The following is a 27,744-nucleotide window of genomic DNA, read 5'->3' as shown; positions in this document are numbered from 1 at the left end:
GCATGAAAATCATCTATTGACATTCACTATGTCCTGGAGGTCATTGGTGACATTGGCAGGAGTGGTTTGAACGGAGTGACATGGACAGAGGTCAGAACACAATGACTTGAATGAATAGTAAATGATAAAATGGAGAGAGAAGGCAAGGGTATATATTGTTCCCATCAGAGTCTTGGCTGTGATTGAAAAAAGAGAATCTACTGACCGGAAGGGGATACAGGGTTGCATAAAAGTAAGCCCGATTGGTGCAGGCAGGAAAGTAATGATATGTCTTCTTTTCATCACTGTTCCTTGTGATGCTGAACACTTTTAAGGACTGAACACTGAGCTAAAAGGAACCTTGATGGTGATCCACTCTAGCCTGATAAATGAGAAAAATGAAGCCCCAGAAAAGGAAAGGGACATGTGCTCAACATTGGCCTATAAAAACCTTCAAATCATTTTATTCCCCTTGGGTTTTCATCACTCTTACTTCATAAATTAAGTACCATTCCTCCTAGTTCCTTATTTAATATGTCTAACTTTTTATTTTGTAGTAATTATAGATTTACAGGAAGTTGCAAAAATAGTACAGTTGAGTCCCATGTATCCTTCACCCAGTTCCCCCCCAGTGGCAAGATCTTACATTACTATTGTGCAACTTCAAAACCGACATTGACAATGGCACAATACTGCTAACTTGACCACAGACCTTACTCAGTTTCACGAGATTTCACATGCATTAATTTGGGGGTGTGTGTAGGTCTATGTAGTTTTAGCACAGATAATGTATTCAACACCATAATCAAGACAGAACTGTTCCATCAGCACAAAGGAACATCCTGTATTATCCCTTTATAGTCATACATATCTCATTCCCCCTCCAGTCCCTATCCCCAGCAATCATTAATCCAGTCTTCATTTCTATAATTTTGTCATCTCAAGAATGCAATCAGATAGTATGTGACCTTTCGAGACTGGCCCTTTCATTCATCATAATACCCTTAAGGTGTATCCAAGTTGTTTCTCTTCATTGCCAAGTAGTATTTCATGGTATAGATGTTTGGTTTAATTACTCATTCAATTGCAGGATATTTGGGTTAGTTCCAGTTTTTAGCTCTTACAAATAAGCTGCTAAGCACATTTGTGTACGAATTTTTGTTCCATCATAGCTTCTCATTTTTCTGGGATAAATGTCCAGGAGTGCAAATGCTGGGTTGTATGATACTTGAATGTTTAACTTTATTAGAAATTCCCAAAGTCTTATAGAGTGGCTGTACCATTTATCATTCCAGTTTGTATGCTCAACAGCATCTAGTATTTTCACTATCTTTTTTTCTTTACCATTCTGTTACGTATGTAATCATAATTCATTGCGGTTTTAATTCGCATTCCCTGATGACTACTGAAGTTCAACATCTTTTCATGTGCTTACTTCCCATCCATATATCCTCTTTAGTGAAATATCTATTCATGTCTTTTGCTCATTTTCAATTGGATGGCTTTTTTATTGTTGACTTTGTTTCGTCTAGATTAATCAGACATATGGTTTGCAAATAATTTCTCTTCATGATTTCCTCCTCTTAATTTTTTTACAGAGCAAAAGTTTTTCATTTTGACGATGTCTAGTATATTGTTTTCCTTTTAGGACTGTGCTTTTATAGTGAGGGCCAAGGGCTTGTTGCCTAGCCCAAGATCCTGATGATTTTTCTATGATTTTTTCCCTAAAAGTTTTATAGTTTTACATCTTACATATAAGTCCATGATATATTTTGAGTTAATTTCTGTCTAAGGTATGCAGTTTAGGAAGTTCATTTTTTTTTTGACTATGGGTATCAATTACTCCAGCATAATTTGTTGAAAATACTGTCTATCATTACTCCACTGAAATGCTTTTACACCTCTGTCCAAATCAGTTGAGCATAAACCACACTGTCTTGATTACTGTTGCTTTGTAGTAAGTCTTGAAGTCAGGTGATGTGAGTCCTCCAACATCTTCAAAATCAATTTAGCTTAATTAATTTTATACCTGGATATTTTCATTTTTCCTATAGGGAAAGAAAAGAGCAGAGAAGAACCGTGGCTGTGGGAAATTAAGGACAATACAGCATTTACACTCCATATGCCCTACAGTAGTGGTTTTTAAACTTCAGTGTGCCTTAGAATCAGCTAGGGAGTTCAGAAAGATTTCTAGGTTCCACCCCCAGGGATAAAGTTTGACCTGCAAGTACTTCTCACACAGCTGGACTACACATTGAAATGTGAAAAAGCAATAATCTAGGGAAAGAAAAGGAAGAAAAAACAAAAACAAAACCCAACCTTTGTCACTATTTTTGGGATTGTTTTCTTTCTTCCTGCCTCCTCCAATGCCCACTTTAATTTCCAGTATGCAATAGGCTTGACTCTTTTCTAAAGACGCACTTACCTTCTGTGGTTATACATGGAAAGAATAATGCAACAGAACTTGTTAAAATATGAATTTTGTTACATCCTAGGTCCTTAATGTATATGGAGAAACAGAATTATATTATAATCGAAGTCCCCAGGTAAACAGGATCTGTCAAATAGGAATTTGCTTCAGAGTCAAATGTGCTGGAACTCAGCTACTCAGTTAGAAAGGGTACTTACTCATGGAAATTCAACCTTTGACAGGTATCTTAGACACCTAATATTTTAGAGATCAAGATGGAAGACATAAGACATATGCCCCTCAGTGAGGGCTTCCGAGGACAGGCGGGGTGCTCGTGAGCCCCTCCCATGAACACTAGTGCACTCATTTACTCATCCAACAGAAGCCTCGTAACTAAAAAACTGAAGCACGGAACACTCTTTAGCTTACACTACGGAGTGTCTAAAATGGAAAATAAAGACTTCAAAGTTAAACAAAGGAAAAGTAACTATTTAAAATATGCTCCCAGGACGTTTGGCAAGATATCCTTGCCAATACACCCCCATGGCCTTTAAAAAAAAAAAAAAAAAAAAAAAAAAAAACCTTACTATTCTACCTAAAGCAGCTTCATGTGCACTTCGTAGGCCAGTCATGGGTAAAAGGGTTCACTGAGTCCTAATAAAACTTTCCGGAAGACAGCTTGTGTTTGCTGCACTATTGAAATTCTCCCAGTGGAGATAAAGAGAGCTGTGTGACCACACATGAACTTTCGGACCACACTCACTACGCAAATTGAAGAAACCGAGTCTGTTTACCCCATCGTCCTCCAACTACTCTAGAGAAGAAAGCTCTTGCATCAGCTCCTCCTTCTCTTGCTGCAACTCCTGCAGGTGCTGCTGGTTCTGCTCCAGCCTGTCCTCCAGCCACTGCAGGAGAGGCCCGCTGACCGCTGACATTTGGCTGCACAGATTCTTGGTAAACACTTCAACAGGAAAAACATGGTTGAGAGGACACTCCCCCACCCGTGCCCCCCCCCCCCCACCTGTGAGCACACAGAGAAGGTCTAGCAGATGATTTCGTATCTCTGGCCAGGGGAAAGACAGAAGAGCTGAGCGAATAAGACACCCGTTTTGAGGCCATCCCGAATACCTCTAGAACCAAAAGTCAGAGAGAAGCATAAAGATAACCAGGTCTTTACTCCCTTGTGCAAAAGGGCTAAGAACTATAGGTTTTTTCCCCCAGCCCTTAGGCCTTCACACAGTGTAAATGACAAATGATGATAAGCAAGAACCCTGCTTTCTGCAACTTAGCTTTCCACAAGTCCACTAGAAAAATTGCTCAAATGCTTCATGTATTTAGGAAATAAATAAATTAACTTAATGTGCCTGAAAGCATCTGCTTCTCCCTCTCCCTCTGCCCCTCCACCCTGCTCATGCTCTCCCTCAAATAAATAAATAAAATCTTTTAAAAAAGTGACTTATTGAAAATGACCACTGTAATACTGTGGGGTATATCTTCCAGAATCTATATATATGACATTTGTGTGTATGTGTGTGCATTTGTATGTATACTTTTGAATAAAAACCGTATGATTTTGGATGTTACTTTTTACCACATAACAAGGACATCTTTCTGCCTCAGTAAAGATCTGGCTTTCCTTCCTAAGGGCTGCATGATATTCATCAGAATGGATGTATCAATTTAAAGATTTCTTTCTTTTAGAGAGACAGAGAGAAAGAGAAAGAGTGCATGTGAGCAGGGCAGGGGGGGACGGGGAGGGAGAAGGAGACAGAGCCCCACGCAGACTCCACACTGAACATGGAGCACGATGAGGGATCCATTCACAGCCCTGAGATCGAAACCTGAGCTGAAACCGTCAGATGCTTAACCCACTGCGTCACCCAGGCGCCCATGGAGGTACCAGTTTAATGAGTGATGGACACTTCAGCAGCATCCATTTTCTTTGCTAACATAAAGACTGTGGCTCATATCCCTTTAGACTTATTTTTGCATACTTGTCCTACGAATTTCTAAAGGACACATTTCTAGAGGTGGAACTGCTAGATTCAAGTATATGTATATCTTAAAACTGATAAGCCAGTATGTTCCAGATTGGACCAAATTTTACCTCCAGGAACAGTATATGAGAGCATTCACTTCACTGCACATCCTCACCTAATTTTCCCTCTCAATTTAATCTTCGCCAGAAGGTGAAAAATTGCCATCTAAATCCATACTTCTTCTAAAAACATTTATGAAGAATTTCATTTTTCTATAAAAGTCTTTCATTCTTTATTTTTTTAAAAGATTTTATTTATTTGAGAGAGAGACACACACAGCGAGAGAGGGAACACTAGCAGGGGGAGTGGGAGAGGGACAAGCAGGCTTCCTACTGAGCAGGGAGCCCAATGCGGGGCTCGATCCCAGGATCCCGGGATCATGACCTGAGCCGAAGGCAGACACTTCACAACTGAGTTACCCAGGTGCCCTTTAAGTCTTTTCATTCTTACTTAGTCAGCTTTTTCTGAGTTCAGTTTATACTTAGGTCAGGTCTTCCCAGAGTTTGAAAAATACCCTCTTATATTTTCCTCCTTATTTTTTTTAACTTTTGAAATGAGCTATAAGGGGTGGGGCGTTTCTGTGGCTCAGGCAGTTAAGTCTCTGTCTTCAGCTGAGGTCATGATCTCAGGTTCCTGGGATTAAGCCCCACTTTGGGCTCCCTGTTCAGTGGGGAGTCTGGCTCTCCCTATGCCTCTAGCCCTACACTCCGTTCATGCGCTCTGTCTTTCTCTTTCTCAAATAAATAAATAAAATCTTTAAAAAAATAAAATGAGCTATAAAGGTATAATTTATAGACAATAAAATGACCCCGTTTGAAGTGTACAGTTCATTGAGTTTGTGGTGACGATCTCTAGTGAAGAAACAGATCCTTCCCAGTAGCGCAGAGGCCCCTTTCCCGGTCCCTTTGCAGTCACCTCTGGCCCAGCAGCTGCTGACCGTCCTGCTGTCACCACAGATTACTTTCGCCTATTCTTGAATGTCATATAAATGGAACAATAAACAATAAAGTATGTAGCATTTATTGCTTTGAAGTACTATCTTTCTTAAATATAAATTCTTATACACAAATGGGCCCATTTGTGGGTTCTATTCGGTTCTACTGATTTATTTGTTCATTTTGTAGTTATTATCATCCTGTTCAAGTTACTGTGGCTTTAGACCATGACTACATGTAATACACTAACCCTAACCAGCTTCTACTTTTTTGTCATATTTTACTTCCAGAGAGAAATGATGGGAGAGACATACCATCTTTTAATTTTGTCTCAAAGTAATGGCCTATAATGAAAGCCTCTATTTCTTCCTCACTGGTGACTTTGCCAGACACTGGGAAAGCCTACACAAAATGGCCTGGGAATCAGGGTTATTCAAAGAGAATGTATGGCATAGTAGGTGCGTATGCTGGAATAAAGTGATTTCATACGTATACTGTATTGAGTTTTCTGCTCCTTGGCCTTATATAGGAATTCTTTCTGTGTTTACTGACATGAAAAGATTCTTCCTTCATACCCTCCCTCTCATCTGTCTGTCTATCCATCTCTTTTAATTCCCACCGTAATAGGCTGGTAGTGGTGTACTGGAACCAACTTAGATCGGCTTAGGAAAGCTGATCTACTACTGAAATTTCAGAAGTCTGTGAGCTGGTTGACGCCATACTAGTTGTTTGAAATCAGCCATGGTAGGAGTATTATACATTGGAAAATGGCAAACACAAAAAATCAGGCAGGGCCCTTCCTCCTCCCTGAGAACTGGGTATTAAACATGTACCTGCATAGCCCCTGAGAAAAAGTTCATTCTGCTGTTTCTTCCAGCCTTACTCTAGGTAGCATACACAGTAAAGGGTTTGCAGGGTTCGAGAGAAAAGCTGGGAGTGGGATTAATGAATAGCAAAGCTCTCGGAAAGGGAAATTCAAGGAGAACTTGAACCTATTACTTCAAGCACTTAAACTAGTTCTGAGTATTTCAGAAACCACTGCCCACAAGCTAGAAAAAGAAATTTTACCTGAGCCATTATGGATCTTGGTTACTGAGTCCAGATGTGTCAGGCTAAAGGGATAAAACAGTTTAGGTTAGCAGCAGAGCCGCAGCGAAGGGAAAACAAATGACCTTTGTGAATTGGATTGGAGGAATATACATAATTTAAATTCCATTAGAGTGAAATGTTTCATGATTTGGAGGATATAATTTTATTCAGAACTTCAAGATAATTCAAAGAGATCACTTGAAATCACTGTCTCACTTCATACAGTACTTCTTGGGCAAGACCCAGTGCTTGGCAGTAGGGCTACTGAGGTGCAATTGTCTGTTTTTTTCCTAACAACCAAAAGTATCATTGCCCTTGAAGGATCCAAAGTGCAGCAGGAGAGAAATGAATGTTACACAAAATACGAACACACTGTCTCAGAGAGGTGAGAGGAAAGGGGCCTCCGGAAGAAGAAAAGAGGGACCAGCCCCTGAGGAGTCAGGATGAGAGAGGAGGGAGGGAGGACTCTACCTGTGGATCCTCCTGTATGCATCCTGCTCCTCTTGGCATAGGATCTTGGGCAGCTCGACTGCTGACTCCAGGCACACTTTCCCGATGGTTACGTGAGGTACAATATGGATGGGGATTTCAATCCTCTCATACCTGCGAGACAGTCAACTCAGGTCAGTTTCATGTTTGTCTGTTTCTAGCTTTATTTTGGTTTAATTGATGAAAAGGAATGATATATATTTAAGGCATACAAATTGATGTTTTGATATCGATATTTTACGTAAAAGGAGCACCACGCTCAAGCCAATTAACATATCCGTTACCTCACATAGTTGCCTTTCTTTGTGTGTCGTAAGAATACTTGAGATCTACCTTGTTGGAACATTTCAAGTATATAACACTGTTCTGTTAACTGTAGTCACCATGCTGAGCAGTAGATCTCCAGAATTCATTCATCCTGAAACTTTGTACCCTTTGACCAACACTTCCTCATTTTCCCTTCCACCACTCCTGCCATGGCAACCACTGTTCTACTCTCTGCTTCAATGAGTTTGCTATTTTTATTTATTTCAATTCATCCATTGACAGACCTTTAGGTTGTTTCTGTATCTTGACTATCGTGAATAACTCTGCAAAGAACATTAGAGTACAGATATCATTTTTGAGATCCATATTTCATTTTCTTTGGATATATACCAAGAATGGGTTAGTTTTTAATGCCAAGTTGTCATAATCAGAAGTTTTCTATAAACTTAATAGAAATTTTGGGATACAATATACTTGAAGATTAGACATCCCTGTCATTCATTTAGTAGCTCAACTTAAAACTTGACTGAAGTCAAAATGAACTCACCTGGGGAGTAAATTAGAAGCCCATTTGCAGAGTCAATATTCCCCACTCTCCTAGAAAATGTAAGTCCACTTTCAAAAACGTATCGGAGGCCTTGGGAGTTCAGGGTCCTTATGCTCATTCCCCCAGATAAGGGGAATAGCTAATTAATGCTGTCTTTGGTTGATTAGTTTCCATGGGGGGTGAACACATTCATCACAAAGCCTGGGGAAGAGTAACTGCAGACTTTTCCGTGAGTCCATCAGATTCATGATGTATATGGGATTACTCATATAAATGCTCACTCGTTCTAACTCAGGGTTTACCAGTGGCCTGCAGTTCCCATTCTCTCCCCTGAAGGGAAATAGGTGAGAAATTCACAAATACTGGGGCAGCTGGGTGGCTCAGTTAAGTGTCATTTTTTCTTTCTCCACACACTCCAATCTATTCAACTCAAATGCTCCTTAACTTTTGGTGACAAAATATTCCTTAGAGTTGCAGAAGCCTATTAACTTTTCCTTAGAAAAAAATAATAAGCTCAGATACATGAGTTTTCTCTCTAACAATAAAAGAAAGCTGATAAAGTGCTTTCTGGCTCAATATGAAACCTCAAGGAGACATTTAGTAAAATGAACAGTGTTTGGCATTCATATAGAATTACTAGGCATAGAAAGAAGCTGGAAGGGGCGCCTGGGTGGCTCAGTGGGTTAAGCTGCTGCCTTCGGCTCAGGTCATGATCTCAGGGTCTTGGGATCGAGTCCCGCATCGGGCTCTCTGCTCAGCAGAGAGCCTGTTCCCTCTCTCTCTCTCTCTGCCTGCCTCTCCATCTACTTGTGATTTCTCTCTGTCAAATAAATAAATAAAATCTTTTAAAAAAAAAAAAAAAAGAAAGAAGCTGGAAAAATGTGACCAATACATAAGAAAAAATAAGCTGACCAAAATAGAGCTAGAAGTATCAAATATGAAAGAATTAGCAGACAAGCTTCTTAAAATAACCATTTATCATTATAAATATTCTTTGTGTTCAGAAAGCTAGAGGAAAGACTGAACATGCATAGGATTAACAGGAAATTAAACATTACAGAAGGAAAGATTAGTGAATTTGAAGATACAGCAATAGAAACTATATAAAATAAATCACAGATAGAAAAAAAAGACCAGGGGCGCCTGGGTGGCTCAGTGGGTTAAAGCCTCTGCCTTCGGCTCAGGTCATGATCTCAGTGTCCTGGGATCAAGCCCAGCATCGGGCTCTCTGCTCAGCAGGGAGCCTGCTTCCCCCTCTCTCTCTGCCTGCCTCTCTGCCTACTTGTGATTTCTCTCTCTGTCACATAAAATAAATAAAATCTTTAAAAAAAAAAAGACCAAAAAAACCAATGAACAGAGCATCAGTGAACCATGAGACAATGTTAAGTGGCCAAATATGTGTATAATTAAAATATCCAAAGAAAATGAAAGAGTGGAACAGAAAAAAATACTTGTAGAAATAATAGCTGAGATTTTTGTAAATTTGATGACAAATGTAAATCCACATGTCTAAGCTCAGGGAAACCCAAGGACAGAATGAAACTGAAAACAATTACACCAATGGCACACTATAATCAAAGAGCTTAAAACTAGTGAAAAAGAGAATATCTTGAGAATTCAGAAAAAAAAGTCATATTAAGTAAACAGAAGCAAAGGTAAAGATGATAGCTAGTTTTTCATTGGATGGTAGAGAAATACCTTTATAATTCTAAAAGACAAAAATGGCCACTTTAGAGTACTTTACCTATTAAAAATATTTTTTAAAGATGGAATTTAAGGGGTGCCTGGGTGGCTTAGTGGGTTAAGCCGCTGCATTCGGCTCAGGTCATGATCTCAGGGTCCTGGGATCGAGCCTCTCGTCGGGCTCTCTGCTCAGCGGGGAGCCTGCTTCCCTCTCTCTCTCTGCCTGCCTCTCTGCCTGCCTCTCTGCCTACTTGTGATCTCTGTCTGTCAAATAAATAAATAAAATCTTAAAAAAAAAAAGATGGAATTTAAGACTTCTTTCAGACATATGAAAGTCAAATGACTATTTCACCAGAAGACTTACACTACCAGAAACATTAAAGGACATTCTTCAAGAAAGAAAATGATAACAGATGGAAACAAAGAAATGAAGAGCACTAGAAATGGTAACCCACTGATGGGCGATGTTTACAAACAACATACCTGATAAAAGGTTAGTATCCAAAATATAGAAAGAACTTAAAAAATTCAACACCCAAAACATGACTCATCCAATTCAAAAATGGGCAGGAGACATGAACAGACAGTTTTCCAAAGGAGACATGCAGATAGCCAACAGACACATGAAAAGATGCTCAACATCACTGATCCTCAGGGAGATGCAAATCCAAGCTACAAAATCAGCTCACATCTGCCAGAATTGCTAAAATAAAAAATACAAGAAACAACAGCTGCTGGTAAGGACAATGGAGGAAAAGGAATCCTCTTGCACCACTGGGGGGAATGCACACTGGTGCAGCCACTGTGGAAAACAGTGTGGAGGCTCTTCAGAAACTTAAACACAGAAGTTATCCTACAATCCCCCATTTGCACTACTAAGTATTTACCTAACGAATACAAACGTACTAATTCAAAGGGAATCATGTACCCCGATGTTTACAGCAACATTATCAACAATAACCAGAGTATGGAAACAGCCTGAGTATCCACTGGCAGGTGAATGATGAAGACGTGGTCTATGTACACGATGGAACACTACTCGGCCATCAAAAGAATGAAATCTGGCCGTCTGCCATGACGTGGACGGAGCTAGAGGGTGTAATGCTAAGTGAGATAAGTCAGTCAGAGAAAGACAAATGCCATGTGACTTCACTTGTGTGGAACTTAAAAAACAAAACAAATGAGATTATTCGGGTGAGGAGGACACTTGTGCTGAATCACTCTACTGTACACCTGAATCTAATGCTAACTGATCGGAGTGAAAATGAAAACTTAAACTTAAAAAAATAAAATACAGAGAAAGTATCGCAGTACAAATCCCCTCCCCCCAAAAAGAAGAAATAAAGAAAAAACGAAATAGTGGGCTTCCTCGCCTTTCATCCTGGTCTTGCTGTGATTGCAACACCCACCTTCTTACTGTTCCCATGTTCCTGATGTATTTTTGCCCATCCCTTTATTTTTAGGCTTTTTGAAATTTTGTGTTTTCTTTGAGTCTTGCATAGAGCCTAGAGTTGGGTTTGCCTTTGATATCTAATTTTAAAATAACTTCCTTTAATAGATAAATTCATCTGATTAAAACATAAATAAGTCTTGCCGATGTTATGTACAACATGATGACTACAGTTAACAATACTGTATTAGATATTTGACAGTTACTAAGAGAGTAAATCTTAAAAGTTCTCATCACACACATACACACAAAAGCAATTTGTAACTATGCAAGACGATGGATGTTGACTAAATTTGTGCCAAGTATTCTGCAATATATACATGTATCAAATCATTATGCTCAACACCTAAAACTTATGCAATGTTGTATGTAATTATATCTCAGTAAAACTGAGGAATAAATACATACATAATATATACATAACCCTATGGGTCACTGAGGAAGTCAAAAGGAAAATTACAAATTATTTTGAACTGAATAAAAATGAAAAACACAGCAAGATTTGTGAGATACAACTAAAGGATTACTTGGAAATTTACATAAATTTCTATAAAAACAGAAAATAGATATCAAATGAATGAACTCAGCATCCATATACCGTAAAACAAATATAAGAAAAAAACAGAAAAAAGAACAAGTGAAGCTCAAAGTAAGCAAAGAGAAGGAAGTAACATATATCAGAAGTGACAAACAGAACAGTGCACAGATCAACAGAGAAAACCAATGAAACCAAAGTGATTTTTTTCAGATAGCCAATAAAATGGTTCCATTTCTAACCAGACTTATCACAAAAGAAAAACAAATTACCAATATAGTAACAAGAGAGATGACATTACAATGATTTTATAGATAATAAATAATAAAAGATATTCTAACTTTATGCCAATAAATTCAACTATTCAGATAAAATGAATAAGTCCCTTGAAAGATACAAATTACCAAAGCTCACTCAAGAAGAAATATATAGGGGTGCCTGGGTGGCTCAGTCGGTTAAGCCGCTGCCTTCGGCTCAGGTCATGATCTCAGAGTCCTGGGATCAAGCCCCACATTGGGCTCTCTGCTCAGCGGGGAGCCTGCTTCCTCCTCTCTCTCTGCCTGCCTCTCTGCCTGCTTGTGATCTCTGCCAAATAAATAAGTAAAATCTTAAAAAGAAGAGGAAGAAGAAGAAGAAATATATAACCTGAATAGCCCTGAATCTATTAAATAAATCAAACTGGTAGTTAAAAACTTCCCACAGTGAGGATTCCAGGCCCAGAAGGCTATACTGGTGAATTCTACCAAATACTTAAGGAAGAAAGGCTATTAGTTCTACAAAAACTCTCCCGTTAAATTGAAAAGGGGACAAAACCATCAAACTTGTTTTCTGAAGCCAGCAATTCTGATACCAAAGCTAGAGAAAGACTTTACAAGAAAACTACATACTAATATCCCTCAAGTAGATAGATGTAAAAATTCTGAACAAAATTTTAGCAAATCAAGTCTTGCAGTACCTAAAATGGATAATTCATCCTGACTGATGGGGTTTATTCCAGGAGTGCAAAGTTGGTTTAGCAATAAAAATTCAACGTAATTCATCAATATTAACAGACTAAAACAGAAAAGCACTATAGGAGCATCTCAGGAGATACAAATAAGCATTTCATAAAATGCAACATTTATTACTGATGAAAAAAGAATGCTCAGCAAACTAGGGATAGAAGGAAATTTCCACAAATCAATAAGAAAAAACCTTCAGGTAACATCATACTTTAAAAGACTGAATAATTTCCTCTAAGATCAGAAAGAAAGGTACCATGGCTGCTCCCAACAGTTGAATTCAGCAGTTTACTGGAGAGAGTGCATTAAGGTAAGAAAAATAAACAGAAGGCATCCAGACTGGAAAGAAAGAAGTAAAACTGCTTTTATTCACAGATGACAACCTATGTGGGTAATCCAACGGACTCTTCAAAAAAGTGAATTTAGAAAGGTAGGATGTAAACTCAATATATAATAATTATTTGTATTTATGCAGTGGCAATGAACAATAGGAAATTGAGATTAAAATGAAAGAATTTACAATAGGATAAAAATGTGAAATGTGTAGGGATGAATCTGAAAAAAGATATGCAAGACTTGTATGCAGAAATGTACAAACCATTAATGAGAAATTAAAGACCTAAATAAATGGAGAGATGCAAATGTTCATGGATTGGAACAGTCAATATTATTAAGATGTCAATTCTCCCCAAAATGATCCACATTCAATGTAATCCCAATTAAAAATCTCAGCAGGCTGTTTTGGAAAAGTCTGGAATTTCTTAAAAAGCTAAATATACACGTACCATATAATTCAACCAGTCTGCTCCTAGGTATTGCACCAAGGGAAGAGAGAGCACATATCCATACAAACACTTTGTTTGTAATAAACCAAAACTGCAAGTAACTCAAATGTCTATCAACAGGCAAATGAATACACAAATTGGGGTAATACTTAAATGATTTAATACTTTTCTGGAATAAAAGGTGTAAACTATTGATACCTGTTATAACATACATGAATCTCAAAATAATTCTGGTGCATGAAATGAGACAGACAAAAAGCTTACAGTCTATGACTCTACATATGTGTCTATTTTTTCTCTAAAAAAATGCAGACTACTCTATAGCGACTGTAGATCGGGGCTTTCAGTTGCAGGAGGGACAGGGAGCACTAAGGGAAGAATTACAGAGGGTTAGGATAACCCTAACAACGAGTTCCTAACCCAAATTTGGGGGGTGAGGGATATTTTCATTATCTAGGAATGTACATGTCAAAACTTGCCAAACTGTCTACTTTAAACGTGTGTAGTTTATTGTATGCAACTGTACCTCAATAAAGCTGTTAAAAACTAAATGGAACTGGGCCTCTTGGAGAAATCCAGGAAAGAACAAGATGAAAGTGGAACATCTTCTTGTGCCACAAAATCAAGCAATACTCAAAGAATAAGGAAAATGCGTCAAAAGAACATGGGAGGGGCTTCCACTGGTTGCTTCTGAAACAATGTGTGCCTCAAAATACCTAATGATAGATGAAAAGAAAGTACATTTGTCAGTTGGCAGTCTACTCCCATGAAGGGCTTTCCTTGTCCATTTGTCTATTTATTCATTCATTTATTTACATATATGTGTATATCTGGATTCTTATTTTATTCAATGAGTTCTAGTCCGTTATTATCATGAGGTATTTTGAGGCACACTATTCTTTTGTTACTTCTTTTTCCCCCTGACTAAACTGGGGGCTCTTGAATACCAGAGAATGATGGTAATTCTGCCGTGTCGCTCCAGCCTCTGGCAGAGTCTGGCTCAGGGCAAGGGCTGTTGATGAACATACATCAGCTCAACCAGGACCGCAGACAAGTTCCCCAAGCGCAGAAGGGAACTTCGTGTCCTTTTTCTTTTCATCTGTAGCACTGACGAGTTGGATGGGTGGTTTTTCTGGGGATCCTCTCAACTCCAGAATATATAACCCCACATGGGGCTCCCTGTTCCGCGGGGAGGCCTGCTTCTCCCTCTCTCACTCCCCCTGCTTGTGTTCCCTCTCTCGCTGTCTCTCTCTTTCTGTCAAGTAGATACATAAAATCTTAAAAAGAAACACTATTTATAGGCATAAGGAAAAAATGATAATGGAAATATGATAAAAGGTTGACATCTGAGGAATCCTTTGTACTACCCTTGTAACTTTTCTGTAAATTTGAAATTATTTTAAAACAATGTTAAAAAACACCAAGACTAATAACTAAAAGAATCAAAACAGTACACACAAGTTCTAAAACAGAAAAAAAAAAAAAACCCAGAAAATTCAATGTAACAAGTGGCAGGAAAAGTAAAAAGAATTAAACAGAAAGCAAACAGGAGGCAAACAGACAATTGCAGTAATGATACTAAAATGAACGTATTACACTCACCTATTAAGACAGATGTTCTGTTTGTTTAAAACCAAATAACTCAAGATCTTGCTATATTCTATTTAAAAGAGACATACCTGAAACAAAATAACTGAGGAAGGTTGACAGTGAAGGAAAGAGCACATGCAACAGGCAGTGGCGGACACGTGTGTCCGGTCCCACTGTCCTCCTTGGGAACACAACGGCGATCTTTGGCCAAGCCAAAGCTACCTAACAGGCCTCCCTGCTTAGGTGTGGCTACTTCACTATGTTCTGCCAGTGAGATGGAAATGGAACTGTTTTCTGGGATTTCTGACGTCATTTATTAGAAATTGGCTGAGTGGCTTTTTGCCCTCCTACCTTTCCTCTTCCTTCTGGCCCTCAATGGAGATGTGCTGGCTGGAACTCCAGAAGTCTCGTGGACCATGAGGGGACCTTAGAATGAAAACCATATACCAAGATGGTGAAGCAGGAGATAGGAGCCTGGGTCCCTGATGACATCACAGAGCCCTGGAGCCCCCATCTCCAGACTTCAACCCAAGAAAGAAATAAGCTTTCTTGTTTAAACTGTTATTTATTATTTAATTTTTTTCCCTAATATACGTAGTTCAACCTAAACCTGACAGGAACAATCGAAGTCTCTAGAAATATTTTAAGGCATACATAAATAAACGTGTACATGGGCAAAGAAAGCTATTTCATATTTTATGAAGGAAAACACAACAGGATAATATAATATAATAGTTATGAACCTTTATCAACTCTTTATGCAACACCAATGCAGCTTCAAAATAGATAGCCTAAAACACAGAAGCGGATGGTTTCCATACGTCTCTCTCAGATATGTATAACCAACAGCACACACTGTGAGGAAGGATACAAGGAGCACTGTAGCACAACTTAACAAGCTTATGCTAACAAGGAGATAAGGGACTTGTACCCAAGAGACAATATACATATTTTTTGGTGCATATAAAAAAGTCATGAAAATTGACCATGTTTTAAATCAGAGAGGTCAGTGAACTTTTTGAGAAAAGTCCAGACAATAAACGTTTTACTGTGTAAAACATTTTTGTTTTACTTTGTTTTTTTAAAAACAGCATTTTGTTTTACTGTGTAAAACATTACTGTGTAGAACAGCTGTGTGGGTCACAGGGCCTCTGTCAGAACCACTCAGCTGAGCAGCTGTAACGTAAACAAAGGTCAGATGCTCCAAAACAGGCACCAGGCCCTTGTAGCCTACAGGATGTAGTCTGTGGACCCCTTTTCTAGGTAGCAAAGGAAATATCCAAAAATTTCTGTAAAGCCGGTATCACCTAGGCCACATGGTTACCATAATGTATTAAAAATTATGGGGCACATGGGTGGCTCAGTCTGATTTCCACTCAGGTCATGATCTCAGATTGTGAGCTCGAGGCCTGCAGTGCACTCTGTGCTGGGCATGGGGCTTGCCTAAGGCTCTCTCTCTCCTTCTCCCACTCCCTCTGCCCCTCCCCACCCCACACTCTCACTCTCTCTAAAAAAATTAATGTAACAAAAATAAATAAATAAATATAATCCACCCCCTCCCAGATCTATCAACCTGGAAATTTTTAAATGCATTTCTAAATAACCATTCTATTGAAGAGAAAATAAAAACTGAAAACATAAATCAGAAGTAAAAAAAAAAAAAGTCACTGGAACCTATGGAATGAAGCAAAAGCGAGGAGGAAAATTTATAGCATTCAAAGAACAAGGGAGACATAAATTAAACTTAATTTTCATCGCAAGAATTCATCTTTCTAAAGATTTTATTCATTTACCAGAGAGAGAGAGCGCGCGCGCGTGCGCACAAGCAGAGGGAATGGCAGGCAGAGGGAAGAGAAGCAGGCTCTGTGCTAAGCAAGGAGCCTGACACAGGCGCTCGATCCCAGGACCCCGGGATCATGACCTGAGCTGAAGGCAGAGGCTTAATGGAGAGTCACCCAGGAGACCCTCATCTCAAGAATCTAGAATGAAGACAACATTGAGAACAGCGCAGCAACAATAAAACATATAGAAAACAGAAGGAAGAAATTAATAAAGAAAAAAGCAGAATTTTTTAAAGGATAGAAAACTGAATTGATCTAGAGAACTTAAAGCTGGTCCTTTAAAAAAAAAAAAAAAAACAACAAAATGGGTAAGCCTCTGGCAACAGAATCAAGAAAAAAGAGAAAACACAAGTAAACAGCATTAGCAATGGAAAAGGGGACATACTTAAAGAAACAGATCACACAGTCATCCACTCAAGAAATATTTACTGAATGGCTACCATGTGGCGGGCCCTGCTCTAGGTGCTAATCAACAAGACACAGGACATCCCTACAGTCATGGAGACAAAAATCTAATGGGGGGGAATGAGACTGTAAATAAGGAATGAACAACTAACTTATATTAGTGCTACAAAGAAAATGAAACACATTTTTTGAAAAAAAATTTTATATGTTAAATACATAGATCAAGTCCAAAGAACAGAAAACAGATGAAATGGATAATTTTCTAGGAAACTATAAATTACCATAGCTGAGAAATACTGCATGATTCCACTAATAGAAGCAGGGAATACAGTAGTGATTGCCAGGGGATGGGGTTGCTATTCAATGGGCATAAAGCTTCAGTTATGCTACATGAATAAATTCTAAAGATCTGTTGTACAACACAGTGCCTAGAATGACCAGTAAGGTATAGTGCATTTCAAAATTTGTTACGAGGGCAGATCTCACGTTCTCTTCTTAATCCCCCTCCCCAAAATAAAATGAACCAAACAAGAAAAAACCCACAAAGGAAACAAGGAAACTTTGGAGGTACTGGCAATGTCTATTACCTTGATTGTGGGTATGGTATCACATCTATTTACATACGTCCAAACTCATCAAATTGTATACATTAAATATGTGTAGTTCTTTGTATATCGATTATGCCTTAATGAAGCTGTTTAAAAAATGAGCAAGCAAGAAAAAAATAGCACTGTGCAGCTAAAATAAGGCCTTGAAGATTAAGAAGGTTAAAAAAAAAACCCAGAACACTCAGTGGGTGCCATAATTTTCTTTGTTCATGGGTTTCCCCTCTATTTTATGTGTGATGACATTCTAGCTCTATATCTGATTTATGTGGAGGTTCTAGATCATTTGCTTCTAGTAATGATTTTGATGATCTTGTCAGTGCCTTTAGTTAAATAGATTTGGAACCTGACATTGTTTAAAAGATGTATTTATTTACTTATTTCAAAGAGAGAGAGACAAAGAGAGAATGAAAGTGAGCATGAATGGGAGGAGGGGCAGAGGCAGAGGGAGCGAGAAGGTCCAGCAGACTCTGTGCTGAGTGCGGAGCCCGACTCAGGGCTCAATCCCACAGCCATGAGATCACAACCTGAGCCAAAGCCAAGAGTCAGATGGTTAACCGATTGTGCCACCCAGGCACCTCTGGGCCCTGACAATCTCTCTCTCTCTCTTTTTTTTTTTATATTTTATTTATTTATTTTTGTCAGAGAGAGAGAGAGTGCTGCCATGAGCAGGGGGAGGGGCAACAGGACTCCCCAGTGTGCAAGAAGCCCGAAGCAGGGCTCCATCCCAGGACGCTGGGATCATGAGCTGAGCTGAAGGCAAACACTTAACCCACTGAGCCCCCCCAGCCATTTCTGGGCCCTGACATTCTTAAAAGGAGACACAGAGTAAGCATCTATCCAGGAGCATGGTCTTGAACGAGCCACTTTATTTCTGAAAGTCACTCCTCGACCTCGTAACTGTCTCTCATGACAGAATCCAATTCTTCTTCTGTTTTCTTCCATTACAGTAGCATTCTTTTATAGGGTTAGCACCATTTATTGAGAACGTAATGACAAACACATTCGGAAACACTGGTACCACTAACATTTCCAGTTAAAAAGCTTCCCCTCCAACAATGCACTCCTAAAGAGATTTTTCAGACCACTATCTTCACCATCCTACAAAAATAAATTTGTTCTTAGTACTTAAAAGGTTTCTATTAAATCACTCCAAAGTTCAGAGAAAATCAGTGCTTTGTACTTCAATTAATAGCTTTATTGAAGTATAACTGTTGGTGGGTTCAGAACACTTGGGAGTCACCCTTCTACCAAATTTCAAGTATAAAATACAGTATTACTAATTACAGTCACATTGCTGTATATTAGCTCTCCAGAATTTATTCCTATCTTGCATAACTGAAACTTTGTATCCTTTGACCAATACCTACCGATTTCACTCACCTCTCAGTCCCTGACAACCACCATTCTATGCTCTGTTTCTGTGAGTTTGTTTTAGGTTGCACATACAAGTGAAGTAATGCAGTATCTGTCTTTGTGTGTCAAGCTTGTTTCACTTAGCACAAGGTTAAGGTTAGGTTCATCCATGATGTTACAAATGGCAAGATTTCTTTCTAAATTAAGGCTCAATAATACTCATTGTGCATGTATGACATACATGAATGCATATCATTCTTGATATATAACTAGTGATGCTGTGTACCTTTCAAATATCTGTTGGCCCTTTGTAGGCCTTCTTTTTAGAAATGTTTAGTTAGGTCCTTCACGTTTTAATTTTTTTTAATTTTTTTCACTTTTCTTTAAATTGGGTTATTTGGGTTTTTGTTATTGAGTTCCTTATATGTTTTAGATATTAACCCCTTATCAGATACATGGCTTGCCAATATTTTCTCCCATTTCATAGGCTCTACCTTTCCACTCTGTTGAATATCTCCTTTGTTCTGCAGAAACTTTCAGTTTGATGAAATCCCACTTGCCTATTTTTGCCTTTATTGCCACATCCAAAAAAATCATTGCCAAGTTCTTCAAAAAGCTTTTTTTTTAACTCTAGTAGTTTTATGTTTTTAGGTCTTACATTTCAGTCTTTAATCCCTTTTGAGTTGATTTTTGTATATGGTGTGAGTAAAGGGTCCAAATTCGTTTTTGTACATGTAGATATACAGGTTTTCCAAAATCATGTATTCATGTTATAGCCAATTCTCAGCTGAGAATCTTGCTGAAGAACATGTGGATTGATTTCCGGGCTTCATTGGTCTAGATGTCAATTTTTTATGCCAGTATCATACTTTTTGATTATAGTCATTTATAATAGTATTTAGAAACCAGTCAGTGTGATGCTTCCGTCTTCATTCTTGCTCAAGACTGCTTTAGCTATTTGGGGTCTTTTGTGAATCCATATGAACTTTAGGATTATTTTTTCTATTTACGTAAAAAATGCCATGGAGGGGCGACTGGACGGTTCAGTCAGTTCAGCGTCCAGCTCTTGATTTTGGCTCAGGTCATGATCTCATGGTCCTGGGATCAAGACCTACACTGGACTCACTGAGGAATCTGTTTGTCTCCCTCTCCTCTAAAATAAATAAATATGTTTTTTAAATGCCATTAGGATTTTAACAGAGAATGCATTGACTCTTTAGATCAGTTTCAGTAGTATGGACATTAATTCTTCCAATCTATGAACCTGGCATTTCCTTCCATTCTGTGTTCCTTAATTTCCTTCATCAATATTTTATAATTTTCAGGGTACAAGTATTTGACTTTGGTTAAGCTTATCCCTAAGTATTTTATACTTATCCCTAAGTATTGTGAATGGGATTTTATTCCCTATCGGGGTAGTTTGTTTCTGTATAGAAACTTAACTGATCTTTATATATTTGTTTTTTATTCTGCAACTTTACAGAATTTATTAGTTTTAAGGATTTTTTTTTAATTTTTTTTTTTAGTTTTAATTTTTTTTGTTGTTGTTGAGTCTTTAGGGCTTTCTACATATATGATGTCATCTGAGATCTGAGGTAAGTTTTACTTCTGATATAGAAGACTTTTCTTTCTTTTTCTTGTATGACTGCTCTAAGACTTCCTGCACTGTGTTGAACAGAAGTGGCAAGACTGGGTATCTCTGCCTTGTAAAAAAGAAAAAAAAAAAAAAAAAAAAGCTATCCTTGAAAGCTTTCAGTTTTCCCCCTGTTCCTTCTATACCTATTTTGTTGAATTCTTATGCTTTTCTGCATTAACTAAGGTGATCATGTGGTTTTTATCATCTTTCATTCTGTTAATACAGTGTATCAACTTGATTTATTTGCATATGTTGAAACATCTTTATATCCCAGGGATAATCACATTTGTACACTTGTTAATGGTGTATAATCCCTTTACTGTGCTATTGAATTCAGTTTGCTGGTATTTTATTAAAGATCTTTGCATCCCTGTTCATTTAGGGATATTTGCCTGTAGTACTCTTGCTTTACGCGGCTTTGGTATCAGGGTAATGCTGGTCTCATAAAATGAGTTTGGGAGTGTTCCCTCTTTTGTTTTAAAAGGGTATTAATTCCTCTTTGAATATTTGGTAGAATTTACCTATGAAGCCATCTGGTCCTGTGGTTTTTCTCCTAGTCTGTCATCTTGCAGATGTCACTCTACATGTAATTTACAGTTTATGACAGTAGTTATTTCCCTCGTGGATATGAGTATTCTTTTTAAAGTTATTTTTTCATGTTTTTGCATGCTGGGAGGTTGGCTTTATCTCTAGATATGTAATACCTAGAAGCTTTAGGAATGTTCCATTTAGGGACAGGAGGATCTGGTGCAATTGGGACATTTTTTTTAACTAATGGCTTACAACATCCCTAAGATAACTGAGGACATTCCATTGTTATTCCATTTGAGAAAGACAGGAGTATAAATATCAAAAAGGATGTGTGTGTGTGTGTATGCGCGTATAGATGCCTATTTCCTTTCGAAACAGCCATTTACTGTCTACCTGTTCACTTCTTTTCTGTGATGGAGAATTTAACTTTGCTTAAGGTACTATTTTTGGAGTTTTTGTTTAGTTCTCAACCAAAGGTAATTTTAACTAATACAACCTAGTAAATTGTTACACACATATTATGAACCTAAATAAAAACATTCTGATTATTTGACTTTAACTTTGGGGCAATGAATATAGGGCAATATCTATGTATAAGACAGAAGCTATTCATATAAGAATAAACATATACATACACACACATATTTATATATGCACTATCTCTATGTTTGCAACACACACACACACTTGTACTCAGCCCCTGAAGTAAAACCCAGCATTATAAGCAATTAAATGTTAAAGTAGGGGCGCCTGGGTGGCTCAGTGGATTAAGCCGCTGCCTTCGGCTCAGGTCATGGTTTCAGGGTCCTGAGATCGAGCCCCGCATCGGGCTCTCTGCTCAGCAGGGAGCCTGCTCCCCCCTCTGTCTCTGCCTGCCTCTCTGCCCACTTGTGATCTCTCTCTCTGTCAAATAAAATAAATAAAATCTTTTAAAAAATGTTAAAGTAACTCCCTTGCATTACTGTATAACTTTAAGCTGTTCTCAATTGGAAAAAAATGAATAGAATGCTCAGTCGTTCCATTATTTAATCATTCATTCAATGTTCATTCTGTTCCTGTCTTATATTTTTCTGTTTCTGTCCAGGTTGCCCTTTTCCTTTATGGATTCTTAGGTCCCTTAAATTGCCTATCACAATGCTGAATGCCGCACTACAGTCTTGATTACTGAATACATTTGAGAATCTAGGTAGGAGTAGATGAGTAGGAGTAGGGTCTGCAGCTTTTACTTCTTGATTTCCCTCTAACACATCCTGTAGAAAAGAAACTGCTCCAGATATCCCCTAAGTATCTTCCCTAGTAAACGAAAGCCCTAATTTTTAGCTGGGTGCATGGATTCCAAGCTAAAATACTTCTTAGCGTCTCTTACAGCTCGCTGTTACTGTATACTTGCCAGCTAATAAGAAATACATGAAAAAGTTATATGTACTACCTGTTTAGAATATCATGGTAAATCTTAAAGTTTATCATCCATCTTGGGTTATTTGGAGACCTTGTAAAATGGAGTAACAAGACATAAGATGCCTATTTTCTTTCGAAACAGCCATTTACTGTCTACCTGTTCACTTCTTTTCTGTGATGGAGAATTTAACTTTGCTTAAGGTACTATTTTTTGAGTTCTTGTTTAGTTCTCAACTAAAGGTAATTTTAACTAATACAACCTGGTAAATTGTTACACACATATTATGAACCTAAATAAAAACATTCTGATTATTTGACTTTAACTTTGGGGCAATGAATATAGGGTAATATCTATGTATAAGACAGAAGCTAGCTTCTGATTGAAAGAAACTACACACAGGAGAGTACATATTGTATGATTCCATTTATAAATGGTTGAAAAACAAGAGAAAGTGACCTATGGTGTTAGAAGTCAAGATTATGGAAAATCAGGATTCCAACAAAAGCATCTGGCTACAGAGCTATGTTCTTACTTATTATGCTAAATTGTCTTTCCAGAAAAGAGAAAAAAAATCCAATTCGTCTTATAACTTAATAAAATAATCCTGAAACCAAAACCACTCAAGAGAAATCCAAGTCAAGAATACTTTAGGCTAATCTCACTTATGGACATAGAGGTAATATCTTGAGCCAAATATTAGCAAATAGAATTGACTTTGTATTAAAAGAACAATACATCATGGGAAAGTAGGGTTTACCTCAGGAATGCAAAAACAGTTCAGTTTAAAGAGTTTTCAATGTAAATCATTACCTAAACTAATGAAAAGGGGAAAGAGCCACATTATCAATTCAGGAAATGACAAGCAGGCATATGATAAAATGAGAGACATTCATAATTAAAAATTCTCAGGAAACTTCCTTAAGTTAATGAAGGAATAGAGGATGTCTACCACAAAATCATAACACCCATATTTGATAGAACATCAGAAGTATTCCCATGAGAGTCAGAAACACAGTGATGTTTGCCACTCAACTCTGGTATTCAACTTTTGTATGTAGGTTGTACCAGTAAGAATACTTCTGACTGCTGATTATGATCATCTACCTAGAAAAATACACAGCACCTATATGGCAAGAATAACCATCCAGAATTTATGATAGAAAAAGGGGGGAAATCCTATTTAGAAAAGCAACAAAAAGTATTAATTTAATGAGAAATACTATATTGTATATTTGTTGGTTTTGCTACCATATACTGTCTCTTCCAAAATCCTTTCTCCTTCAAGGCGAGGAAAGGACCTGGGATCAGCTTCCCACAAACCGAATAAATGCAGACCACCAGCTGTGTGACCAAGTGGGCCTGGCTTCTGATAAAATGCTCTGGGTTAGAAAGGCTGCAAGTGAACATAAACACGTCCTAGGCACCACTGCATATACTTCTTGTTCTTGGGCTCTGTCCCTGGCTGGGATCCAGACTATGAACAGGGATGGCTATTAACTTGGGGGCCACAGAAAAGCTCTAGTGATGTGGCATCAAGTCTCTTAATTTCTGAGTTCATTTCCTCACCAATAAAGGGGGGGTGGGCACAGGAGTTTTGGCAAAATTAAATGAGAGGAGGCACATCGAGTACCTGACAGTTACCATTAACAATCACTTCTGTCAATGTCTTTCCAGTGTCTATGGTTTTTCCCCTATGATCTCTGGATGTAATGAATTATAATACATTAAGATTTCCTGAAGCTGAAGGAACCTGTATTTCTGGATTAAACTGAACTTGCTCATTGTGTATTATTCCTTAATAACACTGTTATATTTGATTTGCTGATATTTTATTCTGAATTCTTACATCTTTAAGTGATACTGGTCAACAGTTTTTTTCTGTGTTATCTCAGATTTTGGTGTCAAAATTATTCTAGTTATTTTTAAAAATTGGGGAACTTTTAACCTTTCTGTATGGTCTGGAAAAACATGTAAATGGATTTAGAGCCACCTATCCTTCAAAAGTTACTTAGAATTCAGCTGTGAAGCCATGTAAACATGACGGCTTTTACAATTATAGATCCTTAATCACTATTTTCAGTCTCAGCTTTGATAACTGCACTAAATAATTTTCTATTTTTTAATCAGCTTTGGTATATTTTCCTATGAAATCACCCCTTTCTTTAGATCTTAAAATCATTTGTCTGTCACAAAAGTCATGTACTGATGACATATAATGTGTTTTTTTTCCCACTTTTGTCATACAGTACAATGTGCATGAAGTACAGTTCAAAGAAGTCTAACATAGACTCCAGTAGCCACTTTAACAAGGGTACAGAATTTTCCATCAACAACTCTAAAAAAATTCCCTCATGGTAAGCCTTTATACTCATACCCCACCCCAATCCATAAGCCCTAGCAACCAATGACTTATTCTCTATCCCTATAATTTCATTTTTCAGAATATCACATAAATGCAATCATACAGCATTTGAGACCCTTTGAGACGGCCTTCTTCCACTTAGCCTCCAGTTCTTACAAGTTGCCTATATTAAAAGTTCATTCCTTTTTATTGTTGAGCATTTCTCCACCGTATAGGTGTCTTAGAGTTTGATGATCTACTCACCTATGGAAGGAATTTGGGTTGTTTACATTTTATGGCAGTTATGATAAAGCTGTTATAAATATATGCATACAAGGTTGTGTGAAATTATGTTTATTTCTCTACGGCAGAAAACAAGAAACTGCTAAGTCCCAGTTTTCTAAAGTGACTTCATCACGGTGCATTTCCACCAGCATTTTATGAGTTCCAGTTCCATGTTTGTTTTCTTAGTAGCTAGTGATGTTCACCATCTTCTCGTGTGCTTATTTGCTATCCTTATAGACTTGAAGTATTTGTTCATGTCTTTTGCCTGTTTCTTAATCGGGTTGTTTGCTTTTTTTGTTGGGTTTTAAGAGTTCGTTATCTATTCTTGATACAAAGTCTATAGTCAGATATGTGACTTGCAAATATTTTCACTCATTCTGTAACTAGTCTTTTTATTCTCTTAAAAGTTTCTTTCATGGGGAGCCTGGGTGGCTCAGTCAGTGAAGCGTCTGCCTTCGGCTCAGGTCATGGTCTCAGGGTCCTGGGATGGAGCCTCACATTGGGCTCCTTGATCACTGGGGGACCTGCTTCTCTCTCTGCCTGCTGCTCCCCCTGCTTGTGCTCTTTCCCTCTGTCTGACAAATAAACAAAATCTTTTAAAAAATTAAAATTAAAAATAAAACAAGTTTCACTCAGCAAAGTTTTTAATTTTGATGAAGTCTCATTTATCAAGTTTTCTTTTATGGAAAATACTTTTGGTTCTATGTGTAAGTTGTTGGCAGGCCCAACATACAGATTTTCTCCTCTCTTTAACTCTAAAACTTTCATAGTTTTGTTTTCTATTTGAACCTATGATCTTTTCTATATACAAAGTTTGATATAAGACTAGATTGACATTATTCTGTATATGCTGGTCTAATTATCTAACACCATTTTATTGAAAATGCCATCCTTCCTTCACTGTACAGCTTTTCCAGTTTTGTCTGATCTGCTGATTATTGAAACAGCACACAAATGTACTCTCAATTTGCCTCTCTTCTCTACTTTTCATCTCTCCAGATTTGCCTTTTCTGGATATTTTGTACCATATGTGGCTTAGCAAGTATTCAGGGTCCACCACGTTACAGCATTTATCAGCCCATATGTCGGGTTTTGGCTATTATTAAAAAATGCTGTTATCAGCATTCAAGTACAAGTTTTTCTTTGAACACTTGTTTTCAATTGTCTTTGGTGTTACCTAAGGGTACCACTGCCAGGTCATACGTTAATTCTATATACAATTATTGAGGAATCACCAAACTTTTCCACAGCAACTGAAGCAATGTCTATTCCCATCTACAATGAGTCAGGGTTCCACTGTCTCCACAGCCTCAGCAACATGTTATTTTCCTTTAAAAACTTAGACCTATCCTACTGGGTGGGAAGTTAGGGTAAGTTAGTTACTGTTTTTATTTGCATTTCCCTAAAGACTAATGATGTAGGGCAGCTTTTTACGTGTTTACTGGCCATGTGTATACACTCCTTGGAGAAATATCTACTTAAGTCCTTTGCCCATTTTTAAAAATTGAGATACAATTCATATAAAATTAACAATTTTATTTTATTTTATTGTTTAAAGAGTTAATTTATTTGACAGGTGGAGATCACAAGTAGGCAGAGAGGCAGGCGGGGGGTAGGGGGGAAGCAGGCTCCCCACTGAGCTGAGAGCCCGTTACGGGGCTCGATCCCAGGATCCCGGGATCATGACCTGAGCCGAAGGCAGAGGCTTTAACCCACTAAGCCACCCAGGCGCCCCTAAAATTAACCACTTTAAAGTGAACAATTCAGTAGCACTTAGTACATTCATGATGCTGGGGGACCACAACACCTAACTAGTTCTACAACATTTCTATCACCCCAAAATAAAACACCATATTCATTAAACAGCTGCTCCCCCATTCTCCCCTCTCTTCAACCCATTGCCAACCACCAATTTGCTGTCTCTGTGGATTTAGCTATTCTGAATACTTTATATAATGAAATCATATAATATGTGACTTTTTGTGTTTGGCTTCACTTAGCGTAATTCCTCCATGTTGTAGCAGGTTTCAACATTTCATTCCTTTTCTCTGAATGAGTAATATTCCAAATGAGTAATATTCCATTCAAAGGATATAGCTGATCCTTAAACAACATGGGTTTAAATTGTATGAGTCCACTTACATATATTTTTTTCTTATAAATACAGAATAGTAGTATAAATGTATTTTTTCTTATTATTTTATTAAAATTTTCTTTTCCATATTAGAATACAGTATATAATACATATATAAAATATGTGTTAATTGACTATTTATGTTATCAGTAAGGTTTCTGGTCAACAGTAAGCTATTAGTAGTTAATATTTGGGGAAGTCAAAAGTTATATGTGTATTTTTTACTGAGGGTTGGCACCCCTAGCCCCCATGTTGTTCAAGGGTCAACTGTACTATATTTAGCTTATCTGTTCATCAGTTGGTGAACATTTGGGTTGTTTCCATTTTTTGACTATTGTGAATACTGCTGCTATGAATATTCACATACAAGTATTTGAGTTCATATTTTTAATTCTTTTGGATATATACCTAG

The 27,744-nt window shown here is 37.7% G+C and overlaps 1 protein-coding gene across 3 annotated transcripts in view; it reads right to left on the bottom strand.

Moving 5' to 3' along the window:
- Positions 1-415: 415 nt before the first annotated feature.
- BRCC3 (BRCA1/BRCA2-containing complex subunit 3) overlaps positions 416-27,744 on the bottom strand; it is a 55,416-nt gene continuing 28,087 nt past the window's right edge. The window contains exons 8-12 of one of the 3 annotated variants that reach the window (XM_059156684.1): positions 15,151-15,225; positions 6,924-7,055; positions 6,432-6,475; positions 3,184-3,350; positions 416-2,027 (exon numbers count right to left, since the gene is read on the bottom strand). In XM_059156684.1, the coding sequence (XP_059012667.1) occupies positions 3,199-3,350; positions 6,432-6,475; positions 6,924-7,055; positions 15,151-15,225 (403 nt within the window). In that variant the 3' untranslated portion in view covers positions 416-2,027; positions 3,184-3,198. The remainder of the gene's footprint in view (positions 2,028-3,183; positions 3,351-6,431; positions 6,476-6,923; positions 7,056-15,150; positions 15,226-27,744) is intronic. The other 2 variants (XM_059156687.1, XM_059156685.1) reach the window with 2 other exon arrangements.

The sequence above is a fragment of the Mustela lutreola genome, chromosome X, assembly GCF_030435805.1.
Source record: "Mustela lutreola isolate mMusLut2 chromosome X, mMusLut2.pri, whole genome shotgun sequence".
NCBI lineage: Eukaryota > Metazoa > Chordata > Mammalia > Carnivora > Mustelidae > Mustela > Mustela lutreola.
This window is presented reverse-complemented; position numbering and strand designations above follow the sequence as displayed.